Source organism: Amblyomma americanum, chromosome 8 (assembly GCF_052857255.1).
Source record: "Amblyomma americanum isolate KBUSLIRL-KWMA chromosome 8, ASM5285725v1, whole genome shotgun sequence".
Classification (NCBI taxonomy): Eukaryota; Metazoa; Arthropoda; class Arachnida; order Ixodida; family Ixodidae; genus Amblyomma; species Amblyomma americanum.
In genome coordinates, this window is record NC_135504.1 from 149964014 (window position 1) to 149983917 (window position 19904).

Genomic DNA, 19904 nt, shown 5'->3' on the forward strand with positions numbered 1-19904 from the left:
AGGATGTGACGTCAAATACTGCACGAGTGGCACGTCCACTTGCACCTCTGCCGAACGTGCAAAACATTCTCATCGTGCTGTTGCTCTTTCTGCCCTCTGTTCACGATGGCCTCCAAGATTCTCAAAAATCTCAGAGGCCATTCTTACGAGGTGCCGACGCCAACGACTGCAGTCAGCAATTTGTACAGCTAGCAACAACCTCTTCAGTAACAGTGCGCAGGACCGGCGTTCATAGCGACGGTGGGCAATGCGGGAACCACGACAATGCTTATGAAATACTGTGACTGTGCTTGTGCAGGTTTGTCAGACACATCACGGCGTTATGCTTGCCGGTTTTGATGCATACGCTTTAGAGCAGCTAGCGGGACTTCCGAAAATATCTGCCGACGATTCTCAATCCAATCTCAGCTCCCCACATTGTCACTGTATTGATATATTTTTTATCCTATGCTCACGTTGACAAAAAGTATGATGTCATAAAGTGCAGGCGTGCCAGATGAACCGCATTTGCCGTCCGCCGCACTAAAAATATTGACGAACCTTTTATTTTTTCAAACGGTCAAGGCACAGCGCTCACCGGCCGGTGGCTGCATGATTGCAGCGCGAATAAATGCATTGCAGCCGCTACAATATTCAACATTTCTTTAAAGTATGCCCACTTGTAATGCTTCGTGTTTTTTCCTCTTCGTCGATGCTTCCTATCGGCCACTGTGTAGTGATATTGTCTGCGCCAACAGCGTCGTCTGCCCGCGACGTCTGCTAGCGCGAGCCGCACGACGCGATTGCACCGCGCTCCACCGTCGGTCTCCGCGGTGGCGCGCACTCGTGTCGTGCTCGTCCCAGCCGAACGTACGGCACTGCACGAGTGGCATCCAGCCGAACGTGGGGCACCGCACGAGTGCGCGGAAAACTCCACGAGGGCCGTCAGCCGAAGACGCCATTAATTCTTCCTGGATGGATGGATGGATGGATGGATACGGCTGAACCCTTTACATCGGGCGGTGGCTCAAGCCACCTAGCCATGTCTTGTGAAATTTTACTCCTGTCTTGCTTTTAGCCACCAATCAGATAACCTTCGCTTGGTTACTTCTAACCTCTTAAAATCCACTTTCCCTTCACTATCCCTAAACCCCAATGCCTTGGGTAAGTCAGCCCCGCTGCCTTCCACTGTAGGGTGAAGCCCTTTACAGAAAAGTATCAAGTGTTCAGCCGTTTCCTCCTCCTCTCCGCACGCAATGCACAAAGTGTCTATCGCCTGGTACCTGACTCTATACGTCTTAGTCCGCAAAACTCCAGTCCTGGCCTCAAACAACAAAGAACTTCCCCTACAATTATCATAGATATTTTCTTTGACAATTTCCTGTTTAAAGGTCCGGTATGTTTCCAGTGCCGATTTCGTCAGCATCCCTGTTTTCCACAAAGCTCTCTCTGTTCCTTTAACCTTTTTCTTAACCGATAAATGCTGATTTGCCCCCTTACTGCTGTCCAGATATTTGCTTGTCAATTTTCTAGTTCGCTTTCTCCATTTCGTGTCAACATTCTTTATATACAGGTATCTGAAAACTTTCCTAGCCCGCCGCTTTTCCTCCATCCTTCTCAATCGTTCCTCAAATGCTATCTTACTGCTAGCCTCTCTGCTCTCGAAAGACGCCCATCCCATATCCCCCTGTACCCCCTGATTTGGTGTATTGCCATGTGCTCCCAAAGCTAACCTCCCTACTCCCCGTTGCCTAATTTCCAGCCTTGCTTGAACATCTGGCCTCATACACAGGACCGCATTCCCGAAGGTCAGGCTAGGGACCATCACCCCTTTCCAGATCCCTCTTACCACCTCATACCTATTGTAATTCCACAGTGCCCTATTTTTCATGACAGCTGCATTCCTACTAGCTTTATTCATTACATATTTTTCATGCTCTGTCAGATACTCAATACTGTTATTTATCCACACCCCAAGATACTTGTACTCATTCACTACATTTAGCACGAACTCCTGTATTCTATGCTTGCCGCCCTCTCCATTAAATATCATGACTGCAGATTTTTCCTTACTATACTTGAAGCCTAATCTATCTCCCTCTGTACTGCATATGTCTAACAACTTCTGCAGGTCTTCCTTGTTGTCAGCCATTATCACTATATCGTCCGCGTATATTAGTCCTGGTAATGTCTGTTTAATCAATTCCCCTTGCTTGAAAAAAGATAGGTTGAAGCCTAGTCCGCTCCCCTCTAGCTTGGCTTCCAAACCTTGCAGGTACAACATGAACAACAAAGGGGACAGAGGACATCCTTGTCTAAGCCCCCGCTGTATCTCTACAGGCCCTGATATATTTTTTTCCCATTTTATGAGCACTCTGTTACCTCTCTATATATCTTTTAAAAGATTAATTACTCCATTTTCCACATCCAATGTGCCCAATATGTCCCACAAATGCTCCTGAGTAGCGTTGTCATAGGCTCCCCTAATATCCAGAAATGCTAGCAATAAGGGCCTATGTTCCTTTTCCGCAATTTCTATACACTGTGTCAATGAAAATAGATTGTCCTCCAACCTCCTTTGTTTCCGGAACCCATTCTGTAGTTCCCCTAACACCCCCTCGTTCTCCACCCAAGCCTGCAGTCTATCCTTTATAATTTGCATCACCACCCTGTAAACCACAGATGTCACTGTTATGGGGCGATAGTTACTTACGTCTGCTTTGTCCCCCTTTCCCTTATATATCATGTTCATTCTACTTAATCGCCATTCATCGGGGACTTTCTCATCCACTATCATTTTGTTCACTACCTGTATTAATGTTTGCTTGGATTTTGGTCCTAACTTCTTTATCAACATAATCGGGATACCATCTGGTCCTGTTGATGTGCCACTAGGAACCTTCTTCTCTGCCCTTTCCCACTCTCCTTGCTCAAGTGAAGCTATTGCTGTAGTCTATCCTCCTTCGATAAATTATGTACCACGTGCTTTGCTGAAAATTTTTCCTTCAGAGCTCTGACAGCGCCGCCACACGGCGGACGCGCGCTCTACGGCGGGCAGAATAACCCCTGACGCTTCAGGCATGTTCTCCAGGAGGCATTGGTCTTGCTTGTAGGCATGTACCAGCATGAATGCGGTTCGCTAGGTTTCAGTTGTCGGGTGTATTGTTGAGTGATTTGAACTGCTATCTTCGGCCGGGAAGATGGAAGAGAACCTTGTGTACTACGCTCTGTTGGTTCCTCTCACGCTGCCAGTGGCGATGGTCTTCATGTTTTGGGCCTGGATGGGCTTTCAGGCCGTCGTCAACAACTGATCCTCGGCTGCAGTGGGTCCCCCCTTTTTTGACAGGTAGCCCGCCTTGCTTTCGCAGATGCATTGTAGTTGCTGCTTTGCGGAAAATTCATATCAAGGCCAAGACAATCTCCCGATTGGTCTCTTCAAGGTCTCGCGCGCAGGCTCATTCGAGCAGTTTTGTTGGACCAGTTGTCGAACGCCTTGCTGTGAAGTTCGCTGACAAGAACTCTTCCACTGACGGCAGTGCATACACTGCATGGTCCGTATCCTATATCGGCCGGAGTTGACGCGCCATTCTGCGTTCAACCTGTTCACGAAGTCTTTCTTGTGGATGGATGAAGGGTGTGGTGGCGGCAATTGCCAATCGCCTTTTGCCAACTTATACCGCAGATTCATTCACATAACCACTGTTATCGTTAAAACCGGAGGCCCCGGGCCAAGTGACTGTGCGTCAACATCCGGATGGATACCGCCACACAAGATGTTCAATTGTTTCAGCAGATTTACCACACACTGCGCATGGGTCGTCATCTTGGTTAAAATTTTTTTGTAGCTGCACGTTCGAAGACACCCTGATCTAGCTTCAAAGTATAGGGCACTGCCCCTTTTAGTTATTGAATCATTCTTTACTGATCTGCCTTTTCCAATATAGATAAAATTCTACGCTTTGCTTCTTTTCCATTGAATTAATCCAGTTTTTACCTTCTGCGTTTTATACCTGTTGCTAAATGCTCTTTCTTTTTTCGTCCTTGTGTCCTGCATACTTGCTTACTGGTTATACTTTTAGTTCTTTTCCGCCATTGTGAGCCAACACTCTTTCTGTGTAGGGTTTTAAATACTTTAGCTGCTCACCTGTTATTGTGCAATTTCCTCAGCGTTCTTCATATAATATTTTACTCCGAGCTTCCCATGCTTTGAACTATGACCAGCCCATAGCCCCATGTACTGCCTCGTTCGTGGTTTTCCTGTGGGCTCCCAGTGCTAGTCTTCCAATAGCTCTCTGATTTACTTCTAATCTCAACTGAACTTTCATCTCGACTAAACTCATCAGCATCAGCCTGACTGTAGCCACTTCAAGACAAAGGTATCTCCTATATCTCACCAGTTAACCCTATCCTGTGTCATCTGTGGCCATCCTATCCCTGCAAACTTCTTAATTACATCTGTCCACCTAACTTTCTGCCTATAATTTTTCTTTTCATAGCTTGCTGCACTCTCCTTAAACTTATGTTGTGCCCTTTTCATTGGCCTTTACGTTTTTGACCAATATGTAAGATACAGCTGTTTTTCCACCATTATTCCTTTCCTAATACCTCTCATGTTTGTTGTGCCCCCATAGTGCCCCATGTTTCATTATCCCAGCATCTCTTTGCCCTTTTTCCCTTAGCAGACTGTTTCCATGTACATTGGTGTACGATGTCCCTGCATCGCTGTTGCAGACCATGTCTCGCGAAATATCTGTGGCTGATTTTTAGCTCTACGTTTTACCTCGCATCAATGTAATCTGGTCTCAGGGTGCAGGTGCACGAATCACTTGTTGTTTTTGTGCTGTGGACCTTAACAATAGTTTAAGGATGTGCACAGCCAAGCCTGGAAGAAGGTTCGCTGGAATGCATCGAGTTGAGCCGAGTGTCTTATTGATCCAGTGGTGCTGTGTAGACGAAAAACATCCCTTGTTGTGTTAAGAGTGCATGACTTAACATGAAAAGTGTGTGCAGAGTCTCCTAGTAGACTGTCTGCAATCATGTTGGGGCCAGATTGTGCTGTCTAGCTCCCAGCTGAAAACTACATGTAGGCGATTGAGAAATGCCATCCAGCTGGCAAAATTCTTGCAGCATGCGATTGAATGGAGTCCTTAGTTATTGCAATGCGCAAAGTTTTAAAGCTCTCATCGCCTCGGATCGGCTTAGTAGCGTGATGTCGTAAAAATTGAAATTCCAAATGCTTTATTTGCCACCATTTGGAACCAGCAGAAACGTGGCAGCAACAGCATTTTGAGTGACTCCAGTCTAGTGCCTCTTTAGACGGCCACTCACTCCATGCACTGCAGGCGCCCCCCACCACCTTACCCCAAGGGTCACATTGCATTCCATCTTCTTGATTCCAGGCAGGATATTAAGGCGAAAGCCTTTAATGGCTCATGCTTGCGTCCATCCGTCCGTTCACTCGATAATAAAAAAAAATCTGTGCACGATGGGATTCGAGCCACCATCCCTTCGTTCCGCAGCAGTGTGTGCTAACGACTACGCTACTTCCTGCCAATGCATGTGTAGTTCTCCTTGTCTAGCGTAAGGCAAGCCCGTTATTCTTAGTGGCATGGGCAGGGACACTTTATTTTTCAATCTTTTTTTAGTCCCACAATAATTTTTTTCTATCGTAAGGACCCTGGAGAGTGTTTGCGGAAAGGCATCAAATCAGACGGATGCCTCCCAAACGCCCTCCACTGTCTCCAGCATTTAGGATCCACAAAGCATTTTGTACTTGATTAACATCTTAACCACACCTCAGTGACACAAGCAGCAACACTGTGCTAAAGGCTTTCGTCTCACCACACTTTAGGTCAACAAAGTGCCCCCCTGAATTTTTCTAGCTCTCTGTCTCACATAATCTGTAATGCCCATGTGTTTTGTTAGTGTCAATCGCTTGGTGGTCACACTCATAAACTGTGGTACACCACTTGCATATGCTCATTTCATGCCTGTGCACTAGCTTTGGTAAGACTCAACATCAGCAGGTGTGTGCTTTGGGAATCTGGGGTGGAGTAAGGAGATTATTTCTCTCAATGCTGTAGCGGAAAAGACAAGACGTGGTCCTGAGCGTCCAGTTCTCATCTTTTTGTGCTAAAAGGACACACCGACATGCCCAAGCTTCCACCTTGTCAGGTTATTTCTGCTACTGTGCTCGCATGTCCACATTCATATGACATGCTGGGCCATGATAGTGAAAAAGGCAGTTTTGGCATTTTTAGCTAAGCTCTGCTGTAGAGCACTAAACGGCTTCAGTATTGTTCAGAGGTGTTTCATCATCACAAGATAGTAGTAATGGCAATTCTAAAACAAGTACAAAGTTGGAATTTCTCATGAAAATTGGTAAGCTCAGCACAGGCTGCTTGCATAGTGTTAAGGGGATGCACATCCATTCAACTTTAATTGATAGTAAAAATTTTATTCTGCTTCACTAGTGTTTTTTTCAGCATTTCATTTTTCGACCTTGCTATCTAATAAAGGACCTGCTTCAGTGTTCATAGCACCTTTGTCATTACAGCATAGCGACGTATAGAAAGGAAAATGATAGGTGTTACATTAAGATAGTTGGGGAACAAGCACTAGTTGGCGAGATCCTGGTCAAAATGGAGAAGAAGAAGAAAGGGCATGTGACGTGAAGCTGTCAAGACAAGGGAAGCATTGCAAGGGGTAGCTGGGCCAGGTTGATGTGAGAGAGGCCTTTGTTGGCCTAATGAGGTTGATAGTTCACACCAACAGGTTTTTCATCTGTCAGTGTGGCAGCTGAGTACAGCCGATAGGGCATCATCTACAACACTGGCTCAACGGAAGAATGCACTTATTCTGCGCACTAGGGCCGAAGGTAGGTTGACTTTGCTGGATGCCTCCTGCAGCGCATATTTTGCAGAGGTGCCTTGCATAATAGGTTGTTATTGAATGTTGTTCCTCAAGAAATGGAATTATGTTCTGCACAAATATGATCCCGAATAAGGTTTTTTGCAGACGACTGTGTTCATATATGTGATGAAGTGTGCACCAATGCTGACAGACTAGCCTTTCAGTCTGACCTAGATACTGTAAACACAACGTTCATGATGGCTTATGAGACTAAACTTGTACTAATTCAAAAGCAATGTCTTTTACTGACCAACCTACAAGAATTCAGGCCCTTTACTCGCTATATAGCAGCGATGTTGTGCTGGCTGATGTATACAGGTACACAGAAGGGCATTTTCAATCTAACCAGTCACGGAACTGCTGTACTAACCACACCTTTTCAGCGTGTTGATCATGTCGGGCATCACCACAAAGAGGCTCACATTCGATCGCTTGCTTGTATCACTCTCTGAAGGCCAGAAACTGAATCTTCTTTGCCTTTTTGATACAGAACAAATATATCTTACTGCCAACAATGAGTTCTTGCAGAACCTGGCCATTGAATTTTTTTCCTGAACATTGCATAATTCCTGTAAACCTGTAAACCTGATGCCAAAAAGTATCTCATCACTACTTCCGGATGACCTTTATTGCCACACATTCCAGCAGAGCAAACTTCCCTTGCCACGGGCATCCTAAAGATATGAAATGTATAGTATGTCTGTGCATGTAAAGACCATTGTAAAGACATAAACAACAGTCCGTTGTTTTCAATTGCCATAGGAAAAGGTCCATCCATGTATCATGGCCTATGCTATCCACCACATATCTGAGTTGTTGAAATTTTATAGCTTTGCATTTTGTGTAAAAATTTTATGTAACTGTCCTGCTTGTTTCCACTGCTTTTAGTTGTGCATTATCTTTGGTGCCATGCTATAGTGTCCCATATTTCTGCCCTGTGCCACCCTGAAGACTTGTATGGGAGTTTAGAATGAATGAATGACTGAAGAATGCACATTTCATCACTTAAAGAATTGTAGAAAATTCTTTGAATTGTGAATAAGCATTACTGTGGTACGCGGGTATCAGTGTCGAAATTTATTTTTTCCGTTGAGCGATGAAATTTGGCATGCTTATTGAGAAGTGCACTAAATGAGTAATTACAAATTTTCACTCGTACATATATCTTCAGTAGCTTCAACATTATAAATTTTCATGTGCTTCATTGCTGTACCAACAAAACATGGTAGGAGCCTAGGGTTGTTCTTTAGCTGGAGGAATGGTTCATGCAGTGACATTCTCCAAATATTTTTATCAACCCGAATTTTTCCTACACAGAACATTGCATCCATGCTTGCATAATGCACTCATTATCCTCATGTGAAATTAGTGACAGGGAAAAAATGAGAAAGTATACAAATGTCACGGCATATGAAATTTATTGAGGAACACACTGCAAGAAACCACATGAAAACACATGAAGCCATTGACATGCTAGACTTTCTGCAAGCAGGGCGGGCAGTCAGGCCAAAAAACACTTTTAAGGAAACTGGCATTTCCACGCAGATTTTTGCTACCCACGGTCACAAAAAACATTTTTTAAAGTCACTTCCGGGCTGTTTTAGTTTCACTGTGGGGCGCAGGCCTCTTCCATATTGGAGAGATGAGAGGCCTTTCTTTGCCTTGCAGTGGGTGTAGGCAGGCTGATGATGATAGGTACAAGGTCTCGCATTTTTTAAAAAGATTTTTTCACGATTTTTTGGTTTGAAAGGTGCATCTCCGTTAAGCTTATCTGTGTGCCACCACAAGTTTGCCGAGACCTAGCCCAGTATGCCAGATGACAAGTGTCTTACAAACCTTGCTCTGACCAAATGGGAGTGATGTAGACATCACGTTGGAACAGAGGCATCCTTTACCAGTGCCCAAAATGGTTGCTGCATTGTGGAATGTGAAAACAGAGTACAAAGATGAAGAGTGACACGAAAGACACTTTTCACAATGGAGCACCAGCTGGGCTCTCCACTGTAAGCTTCTCCTTTTGGGCACCCGAAGCATGAAAGTAGGGCACAATGGGGGCAGGTAATGACAGGTGGATGTCATGACGGTTACACATGAAAGGGGTTATGAAAAACCCTTGACCAGGTCAGGCGATTTCTTGCTCACAGATGGTGGGCACACTGGCACTGTTCACATCGGCTTAGGATGCACCGCAGAACTGTTAGGGAGTCAAACCATGAACATACATGGACATCTATGTGGATTCCACGGCATTTACCATAAGACAAGTACGTGCTACACGTTTCATGGACCTCTTCAACGAGGACGCGTCCTTTGTGGCTTCAGCATTCTTCCGTGAAACAATGAGACAAGCAGCACGTTACAATGCGTTGTCGCAGGGAGCAGCAAATGCAGGAGAGGACACCGTAACCGGGCAAGGGTTGCACTGTGCCACTCTACACCACTGATGAGCGTTATTTTCAGTGCGATAGCCTTGTGCAACAAAGAGGTGATCGAACATCATGGAATCCCAGTGCAGGCAGACAAGGACACAGAGAGAACACACACATACAATTGCGCTGGGATTCCATGATGTTCGACAACTACCAAATAGCCCAGCAGCATACCCTGCAAAGAGGTGATGCCTCACATTCTACTCTTGGGGCTAGCTTATGCTTCATCTGACTTTTCTGCCTCAGAATACTGCAAAATCAAGGTGCGCTCAAGCTTTGCAGGGAATGCTGCAGTCTGTCATGAGGTGGTGCTTCTTGAATGGCGTTGTCTATACTGGTGTCCATGAGAATTAAAGGATGGCACAGCAGCTTTTTTCAGACCATTTTGCAGATGGCCTCACTCAAGTAGTTGTCGCTTGTAGTTGCAGTGGCTCATGTGTAGCTGGTGGTCATATTGGTGAGCACGGATACCGTTTGAGGGATGGCTACTTTTTTTGTGTGGGTCATGTATGACACATGTTACTTGACGGAGGGCATTCAATGATTAACTCTGATCTTCTCGAGCATGTGACTGTTTGTATGATTGAAGAGGTGCCACATGCTATATCTTCATATGTAGAGGCAGCTCTGCTTGTCTCTTGCGGACTGCATTGCTTAAACACCTTCAGAGGTTCCCTGCTCTTGGTTTTCTTTCCTGTCAGTGCAGTGCCTCAGTCACCCCTGGTGTCACTGCATGGTCAAACAACCACTTCCTCTTCACGAGGTTGTCCTTGGATGGAAGCTGGCTGAGAGAAAGCGGAGTCTGATTGGCAGGCTCCATTTGCGAGGGCCAAGCAGCTCCAGCACCTCTGGCAGGCATGCAGATGCACAGAAAAGGAGACTCCCTGGCACCGCTTATTGACAACACAGCATTAGGATGCTCAAAACTAGTGACAGTTTCGAGAGGGTAATAGTTCAAGAATGTGAGAGGGCCTGCATGCCTTGTGGTTTAAATGTGGCTACTCTCATCATACTCCCACTGCACTAAATGATGGCTACTTTCCCAATTACTTGTATCTTTTTTGCAGTGTTTGACTTTAACTGTATTGTTCAAACAGTGAATGATAATCTCACAGCTATCATTATGGAGTGCGCTGTAGAAGTAGGCAGGTGGTAGGATGGTCTGACAGGATGCTGGCAAGCTATCCTAGGAGACAAAAGATCTGGTTAAGAAACGGCAAAGCATGAGGGCGTCTAACCTTACAGACCGAATAGAACTGGCAGAGCTATCGAAGCTCATAAATAAGCACCAGGTAGCCGACAAGTTTAATACGGAGAGACTCCAGCGTGCTCTAAAGAAGACATAGCCTAAAAGCGATGAAGAGGAAACTAGCCATAGGTAAAAACCAGATGTATGCGTTAAGAGACAAGGAGGGCAATGTCATTAGCAAAATGATAAGATAGTTAAAGTAGCCAAAGAGTTCTACACAAATCGGTACAGTAGCCAATGTAATCAGAGCTTTAATGAGATAGACAGTAGTGCGCAGCAATGCGTCATCCCACCAGTAACGAAAGAGGAAGTAAAGAAAGCCTTAGGAGCAATGCAAAGGGGAAAAGCAGCTGGGGAGGATCAGGTAACAGCAGATCTGTTGAAAGACAGAGGGGAGATTCTGCTAGAAAAACTAGCCACCCTCTATACGAACTGCCTTATGGCCTCGACCGTGGTAAAGGAATACTAAGGGCAGGTAGTGACAGCTGATCGAGATCATGACAGGGAAATAACTAGAAGGATAAGGATGGGGTGGAGCACATCTGGCAGGTTCTCTTAGATCATGAATGGCAGTTTATCAATACCCCTCAAGAGAAAAGTGTACAACAGCTATATCTTACCAGCCCTCACCTATGGGGCAGAAACGTGGAGGCTAACGAAAAGAGTTCAGCTTAAATTAAGGACAACGCAGCGAGCCATGGAAAGAAAAATGACAGGTGTAACGTTAAGAGACCGGAAGTGGGCATAGTGGGTGAGGGAACAAACGCAGGTTAATGACATCCTAGTCGAAATAAAGAGGAAGAAATGGGCCTGGGTAGGGCATGTACTGCGAAGGCAAGATAACTGCTGGTTCTTAAAGGTAATGGAGCGGACTTCTAGAGAAGGCGCAGCTGGCAAAAGACAGGGTTAATTGCACAAACATGGGAGAAGGCTTTGCCCTGCAGTGGGCGTAGTCGGGCTGATGATGATAATGATCTTTTGCACAAGTTTATCTACAGCGTAATAAATGAATCTCACAGCCTTATTTGATATATCACTAACTTCAATAACAAATATCAAAGGTGCTTAATACACTGCCTTGTGCATTTTTGACCCTGCAGGGCTTTCAGCATGGAGCACGACCCTTGCGTCGGCAGCAGCAGCAGGAGCAAGGTGTCCCCAGCAGCAGATGAGCCTGCTGTGGAATGCGGTATGGACCAGGCGGATGAGCTCCGGAGCCTGGGTGTGCACACCGCATGCAACCAGGCGGACTTGGAGCAGGGTGTTCTGGAGGAGATGGACCGCATAGTCCAGCAGAAGGAGGCGCAAGAGCAGAGGAGAGCGATCGAGAAGGAAGTGCTGGCAGTCCGGCGCAGCATTACGTAAGAGCCCTGTTATTTGGTGCGTTGCTTACTGGATACAGGGAGGAGAATAGACTGTCTTTCTTGTCCTTGCATCTATGGTGCCTGCATGCACCCTGCTGTATGCTGTGGGGAAAATTCGATTTTTACAATTTCCAACTTTCTGGTAGCATTTCTTTAGCTTTCAGAAAATTTATTTCACTCGTGTATTCATGGCTTCAAAAATGTTTTTCTGTTTTTTTTTGTGATCACGTCAAGTGGAAAACTGTGAGTTTTGAGGAGCTTTATCTTAATTTTTTCAAAACAGCATTTTTGGAGGTTCATGTACCTTTTCCTCAGGAACTGTATGGCGTAGGCAAGCAAAGCTTTGCACATATTTTAAGTAATGCTTTATACATGACTCGTACTAGAATCAATAGCCTAAGTCAGTTTCTATTTTTATGGCCAAAAAGAAAGACATTCATGGGTGGAAATCGCATAGCACCGAGAAAGAAAAAAATTGGTGGTGGTTTAGCTCTGGTTAAACCTGGAGTGACGCGATAGCTACAGCTGCTCAAGTGGCTGGTCACGTGACCAACCACGTGACCAACCACGTGACCAGCCACGGCGCCGCGCCGCCGGAAGCTGCTCCGCACCATGTGACCAACCATGTGACAGTGTGGCGGCGCAGCCACAGGGCGGCACAGCCACAGGGTGGCAGTGTCGCCACCACCACGTCGAAGGCTCGGAAAGCTACCGTAATGTAGCTATCGCTACAAAAGAAACATTCTATTTTTCGCATTGTGTAGCCTTAGTCATGGTTATGGAACCTAATCTCTAATATGGAATTTTAGGGCTATCCATCCATTAGATTTTAAGAAAAGGTACATCAATGGAAAGAAAAAAAGTATTAAAATTTCAATGTAGTTTTGAATTCTAATGAAGCTGCATTAATTTAGGAGATTGGCAGCAAATTTCTTAGCAGTAGATTTGATTATGACTACTCTGCAGCCAACATCCAGGCAACTGAAAGATGGGGAAGGTCTTAGGTAAATAATCTAGGAGATACTTGTATGTTTTTACAGTTACAAAGCACTCTTTATTTTCCACATACACTCTTTCTTCAAGTAATACTCCTCTTCCAGTCTTTGATTATCATGACTGTGGCTTTTTGGTCAGAGAAATAGATGGAGATGTGTTTAACCTCTGTACTAATGCCTGGTTCTCGAAGACGAGGGTGGTACAAGTGTTTTGCGAGATCGTCACAGTAGTGGGAGGAGTTATGAGGGTGAGAAACACAATATTCTTATGCATAAGAGGTACGAAGTTCTTGCTTGTTCTTATATCTGTGTTGAAGTTCCCCGATTGGTGTGGATCAGTGTGCAGTTAATACGAGGCGCAGGTAGTGCATGGTGTCTGGTGAGCGCTGTAGGTGAGAAGTAGACAGCCACCACCAGCGGCAGCACTTAGCTGCTGCACCTCTACCTCCAAATACTACTACTAAAAAATACTACTCGAAGTGGGTGCTACAGGGGACGTGATGCAATTCCCAACTTTCGTAGAAGTATCTTGTACTTACCACGTGACCGGCTTTTGTCTTCCATGAAATCATGTATCACAGATGTCTTTCCCGGAATATCAGACCATGAAGCGGTGCTCTTTAAAAGCGAATTGATGCGACCAGTAATTGTTCATCAGGAAGGAAAAGCGTTTCGCGACTTTAACAATGCTCAGGATGAAAGCGTTCTAGATCAGCTTGAACTGACGTATGAATCCTTTGCTAAAAAATACACTGATGGGCGTACAAGTGTGAACGACTTGTGGTTAGAATTCAAAAGTACGGTTCATCAATGTATCAACAAGTACGTGCCGCTTAAACATAAGAAGCTGAAAATGGCGTGTCCCTGGATAACACGCGAGATCATACAGTTAAAACGTCGCGTGAAGCGCTTATCAAGGTCAAGCAACAAAGTTGGTGGTGATTTGCCGGCTCTTCGGGCTGAACTGCGTTCAAAAATAAAATCTTCACGGTACCACTTTTTTAATGTCAAGATGCACAATTTTCTAAAAACTGACCCCCAAAAGTTCTGGAGGCATCTGTCACAGAAAAAAGACCCGGTTAACAAACTTCTCCTTAACAGCACAGTTGTTACAGACTCCCTCTGCTTAGCGACTGCCTTCAATGAGCACTTTTCCTCTGTATTCCTGAGTAACAGCAACTCAGTCTCCGAATCTCGAACTAGCCATTTCAATCTGCCAGACCTAATTATTAACGAGGAGGGTATTGTTTCGGCTCTATTGCAGTTGAACACAAAAAAATCCTCTGGACCAGACGATATTTCTAACGCTTTTCTGTACAGATATGCTGAGTGGTGCGCTAAATACCTTTTCATTATTTTTACTGAAAGTCTCAGGACAGGAGAAATTCCAAACGATTGGAAAACAGCAAAGGTGATACCCATTCACAAATCAGGAGACAAGCTTTGCGTGAAGAATTACAGGCCAATTTCTTTGTTATGTACGTCCAGTAAGGTGTTAGAACATTTTATTTTCAAGCACATAAGTTCATTCCTAGAGGGAAGCGGTTTTTTTATTGAAAGCCAGCACGGGTTTCGGCAAGGCTTGTCGACAGTGACGCAGCTTATTCATATCACAAATGAAATTATGATGTCACTAGACAATAATGGACAGGTAGATTTAATTTTCATTGACTTCGAAAAAGCGTTTGACCGGGTATCGCATGGCAATCTTTTGTTAAAAATAAGGTGGTGTTTAAATAATCGGCAAGTAGTACAATGGTTAGATTCCTATCTTACACAGCGGCATCAGTTTGTTCAGATATCTGAATCTCACTCCACAAAAGCGCCGGTACTTTCAGGAGTTCCCCAGGGCTCAGTCCTTGGGCCGCTTCTCTTCCTTATTTATTTGAACGACCTGTCCTTCAACTCACACATACGCTGTCGGTTCTTTGCCGACGACTGTGTTATATACCATAGTATCACATCAGTCGAAGACCAGACACTCCTAGCCGAATACTTAACAGCAGTTTCCAGCTGGTGTTGTACTTGGCAAATGGGTATAAATAGTTCAAAATGCGGAAAAATGACAGTAACACGAAAGAAACAACCGCTCCAATGCACATACAAAATCAATGGCCTTCCGATCAACTCAGTGACTCAGGTGAAATATCTTGGGGTAACCATGACATCCAACCTGAACTGGAGCGTACACATCCAGTCCATTGTCTCAGCAGCGTCCAAAAAACTTCGATTATTAAAGCACCGCCTAAAGCATTGCACGAGCAAAACTAAACTGACAGCATACACATCACTTGTGCGTCCAGTGCTCGAATACGCCGACGCTGTATGGGATCCGCACACAAAAACGGATATAAAAAATCTTGAAGGCGTCCAGAGGAAAGCACTCCGGTTTATTTACCACGCTTATGGTCGGCAGGTCTCGGTGTCTGATTTGCTCAACAGATCTGGGCTTCCCACTCTTGAATCCCGTCGCAAGCAGCACCGACTAAAAATGTTGTTCAATATCATACATAATAAAACAAAACTGAATTTTCAGAGTTACATGCAATACAACACAACACGCCCCACCCGTAACAAACACGAAAGGACTATCTTGATGCCACGATGCCGAACAAAAGCATATTCTTGTTCCTTCTTTCCACGCACCATTTCCGAATGGAACCGACTGCCAAGCGATATCACCAACCTGGTATCTTCAGAATCCTTCTTGTCTGCTGTTTCGGCTCATGTATCGCAGTAGCGTGTCTAGTACACAGTGTATTTCGGTTTCCTTGTTTTTATTCTGTTCACTTAGACTGTTTGACGTCGGATGATTTGCCTGTACTTTTTTTTTTTTTGCTTCCCGTTGGTCTTATTGAATTTTGTCCTCGTACTGTAATCGCCCTTTGTCGCTGTTATTTTGTTGTTACCACTTTGTAATTTTTTTCCTTTGTGCACTCCTGCCCTGACCGCCAAAGGGCAGTCGGCAGTATTTATGAAATAAATAAATAAATAATAATGATGAATTCAGTTTTGTGCACGAATCAGGTGCTTCTCTAGAAGGGTTCTTGGAACTTTTGACTGTGTACCTGCGTTCTACAATTGTAGGGTGGGGTAACAAGCTCATTGTACACAAGTCGGGAATTTGCATCGATTCCTCTGTAGCACCAATTTCGAGTAGTGTTTTTTAGTGAAGTGAATCGGCTACTCTGCCAGAGATTGGAAGGTTTGCAGAAAGGCATCATCATCATCATTAGCCTGACTGCAGGGCAAGGGCCTCTGTCATGTCTATTCAATTAACCCTGTTCTTTGCCAGCTGTGCCCACCCTATGCCTGCAGACTTCTTAATCTCATCCGCCCACCTAACCTTCTGCCGCCCCCTGCTACGCTTGCCTTTTCCTGGAATCCACTCTGTTACCCTTAAGGACCAGCGGTTATCTTGCGTTCGCAGTAGATGCCCTGCCCAAGCCCATTTCTTCCTCTTGATTTCGACTAGGATCTCATTAACCCACGTTTGTTCCTTCACCCACTCTGCCCGCCTCCGGTCTCTTAACGTTACACCTACTACCGTATTTACTCGAATCTAGGCCGGCCACGATTCTAAGCCGAGACCCGAAAGTTGAAGGCCACAGAAAAAAAAAAAAACTTACCTCGATTGTAGGCCGGCCGAAAAAACAACACTGTTTATACCTCATTATCACAATTATTTTTATGACGCGACACGACTGTTCTTACGTCGCCGCGCACGTGAAAGTGCGTGGCGCGAAACGACTGCACCATGTGTCTGCGCATAGGCGACTTGGTGTAGAGAGAGGAACTCGAGTGAGACACAGCGGGAAGCATCGTGCCTGCATGCTCTGCCGAAGCACGATTGGTGGCCCCGAGAGGGACCGTTAAAAAAAAAAAGCTGCCAAAGGAGCTTTGAGAGAAGAGGAGGAGGAGAGGCGGCGTTGGGCGAGGAGACATATGCAACGCCAGCCCGGGATCAGCCCCCGCTCATTCGTCATCATCATCGCTGACTTCTTTATCGCTGGCCTCCTCGAACAGTGCACTATCTTCACTGCCATCAAGTGCATTAGAGATGCAGCACTTGCGGAATGAGCGTGCAACCAAGCTTTCTGGGATGTCATCCCAGGCTGCAGCTATCCAAGTGGCTACAACTCCCAGTGAGGCGCGCTTTATTCGGCCTGTTGGTGTAAGCTCGCGCCGCTCTTCACTAAGCCAGTCCACGTAGTACTTGCGCAGCCGATCCTTGAAAGGCTTATTGAGGCACACATCAAGAGGCTGCAGCTGGCCTGTCATGCCGCCGGGTATGATGGCGACGTCGGTACCGGCTTCGGAAAGCGCAGCTTTTACGCCGTCAGTGAGGTGTCCACGGTAAGAGTCCAGGACGAGGAGGGAACGTTTGGCCAAGAGGGCCCCTGGACGCCGCTGCCAAACCATTCTGATCCACTGCTCAACCATATCGCTCGCCATCCATCCATTTTCGTTGGCGCGGACGATCACATTTCTTGGAAACACTTCCCGAGCTGGTAGAGTCTTCCTCTTAAAAATTATATACGCCGGCAGCTTGTGGCCATCCGCCGTGCAGGCCAGCATTACAGTCATGCGCTGCTTTTCGTATCCGGCCGAACGCACTTTCACTTCCTTGGCACCTTTTTCGTTCACGGTGCACGCCACTGGCATGTCAAACCATACCGGCGTCTGGTCAGCGTTTCCCATTTGTCCTACGGCGTAGCCGTGCTCCATTCTCTTCCTTATTACGAATCGCTGAAATGAGATCAGCTTCTCTTCGAAGTCGCCCGGCAGCTTTTGACAAATGGACGTGCGACGTCGGAGGCTGAAGCCAAAGCGCTTCATGAACTTCTGCAACCAGCCCCGGCTGGCTTTGAACAGTTCCCGGGGGACGCCTCGCTCTCTCGCCAGCTCTCTTGCTTTGGCTTGCAGCACTTCCGTGATCACTGGAAGTGCCGCTGACCTCTGCGTCTCCACAAACTCGGCCAGAGCTACCTCCACTTCTGGATGGCGGCCTTTCTTGGGGCCCGTGAAAGCCGTTCTCGTTGTCGCGCAAGCAAAAATTTTGTTACGCTGCCCCCTCCAACGGCGAACATTCTTCTCATCCACGCCGAAGTCCCGCCCGGCTTGAAGATTTGACGACTGCTCTGCAGCGACTATAACTTTCCGCTTGAAGGCGGCACTATAATGGCACCGCCTGTTTGGTGCCATGGTGTTGGTGATAAAAACTACGCACGAAAACTTCACTGCTGCGAATGTGCTCACGCCACCGCACGAGAACAGAACAAGGCCAAAATGGCAGCCAGTGCTCATGTGTGCTTTGATCAGTATCGGCTACGGATAGCAACGGCTACGGATAGCAATGGCTACAGTGCTGTCTTTCGTTGGCGTTTTGTGGGGGCGCCACCTGCGTGCTACATTTATTCGTATTTTACGAATACGAAACCTCGAAACGAAATCCTCGAATCTAAGCCGACATAAGAGTTCTACATCTCGTTTTTTTGAAAAAACTATCGGCCTAGATTCGAATAAATACGGTATTTTCCTTGCCATGGCTCGCTGCATTGTCCTTAACCTAAGCTGAACTCTTTTCGTTAGCCTCCACGTTTCTGTCCCATAGGTGAGTACCGGCAAGTTACAACTGTTGTACACTTTTCTCTTGAGGGATATTGGTAACCTGCCATTCATGATCTGAGAGAACCTGCCATGTGCGCTCCACTCCAATCTTATCCTTCTAGTTATATCCCTCTCTTGATCAGGATCAGCTGTCACTGCCTGCCCTAAGTAGACATATTCCCTCGGCACTTCCAGGTCCTTGCTGCCAATTGTGAACTGCTGTTCCCTTGCGAGACTGTTGAACATACTTTGGTAGTTTGGTTTTCTGCATGTTAATTTTTAGACCCACCGTTCTGCTCTGCCTGTCTTACCTCATTACATTCAAGACATTGCGCTAGTTTTTCAAAGTGTAGTACACGTCTGTTTTTTTTTTTGGCATGTGAAATGTAGTTGTATGTAATGCCACTCTTATCATGTATGCACCTCGTATTATTCCGTGCACTGTACCCTTGATTTCTTTCATTGTGACTTGGGTGCTGTTTATCTCCACTGAGTACTGGCAATGCCGGGGGCCTGTGGCCCTGTCAAGCTGGCTTCTGGCAGCTTTTTCTGCAGGCCTCCGACATCATGTACAGTGATGTAAATAGTTTTATTCTATTCTGTCATGCTTTGCAGTTCACCTTTTGAGTGACTCTGGAAGGCAATGTCATTAGCGAGTCAGATTACTTGGGTTTTCTCCGTTCACTCTTATCCCCAACTGTTCCCAGTTTAGGCCTCGGAATACCTCCTGTAAGCAGGCGGTGAACAGCATTGGCGAGATCGGGTCTCGCTGCCTGACGCCCTTCCTTATTGGAATTTTATTGCTGACTTTATGCAGGACTATGGTATCTGTGCAGTTCTTATATATATATTTTCCAGTATTTTGACATAAGACTCTTCTACCCCCTGATTACGCAATGCCTGCATGACTGCTGAGGTTTCCACTGAGTCGAATGCTTTCTCGTAATCAATGAAGGTTATGTATAGGGGTTTTTTATATTCTGCGCATTTCTCTATCACCTGATTGAGAGTGTGAATATGATCTATTGTGGAATATCCTTTACGAAAGCCGGCCTGATCATTTGGTTGATTGAAGTCTTTGGTTGCCCTCACTCTATTAGCTATTACTGTAGTAAATACATTGTAAATACAGACAGTAAGCTGACCGGTCTGTAATTTTCCAAGTCCTTGCCATACCTTTTCTTATGAATTAAGATGCTGTTTGCACTCTTCCAAGCTTCTGGTACAGTCGAGGTGATAACGCATTGCGTATACAGGTTGGCTGGTTTTTTTAACACAATCCTCCCCTTCGTATTTCAACAGGTCTGCTGTTACCTGATCCTCACCAGCTGCTTTTCCCCTTTCCATTGATCCTAAGGCTTTCTTT

General features: G+C 45.7%; 1 protein-coding gene across 3 annotated transcripts in view; it reads left to right on the forward strand.

Annotated features, from left to right (window-relative positions):
• The first annotated feature begins 3055 nt into the window (after positions 1-3055).
• The window catches only part of LOC144102109 (DNA excision repair protein ERCC-6-like), a 243715-nt gene continuing 226866 nt past the window's right edge, over positions 3056-19904 (forward strand). The window contains exons 1-2 of one of the 3 annotated variants that reach the window (XM_077635397.1): positions 3056-3325; positions 11670-11930. In XM_077635397.1, the coding sequence (XP_077491523.1) occupies positions 11680-11930 (251 nt within the window). In that variant the 5' untranslated portion in view covers positions 3056-3325; positions 11670-11679. Of the gene's footprint in view, positions 4356-11669; positions 11931-19904 lie in introns of all 3 variants that reach the window. The other 2 variants (XM_077635398.1, XM_077635399.1) reach the window with 2 other exon arrangements.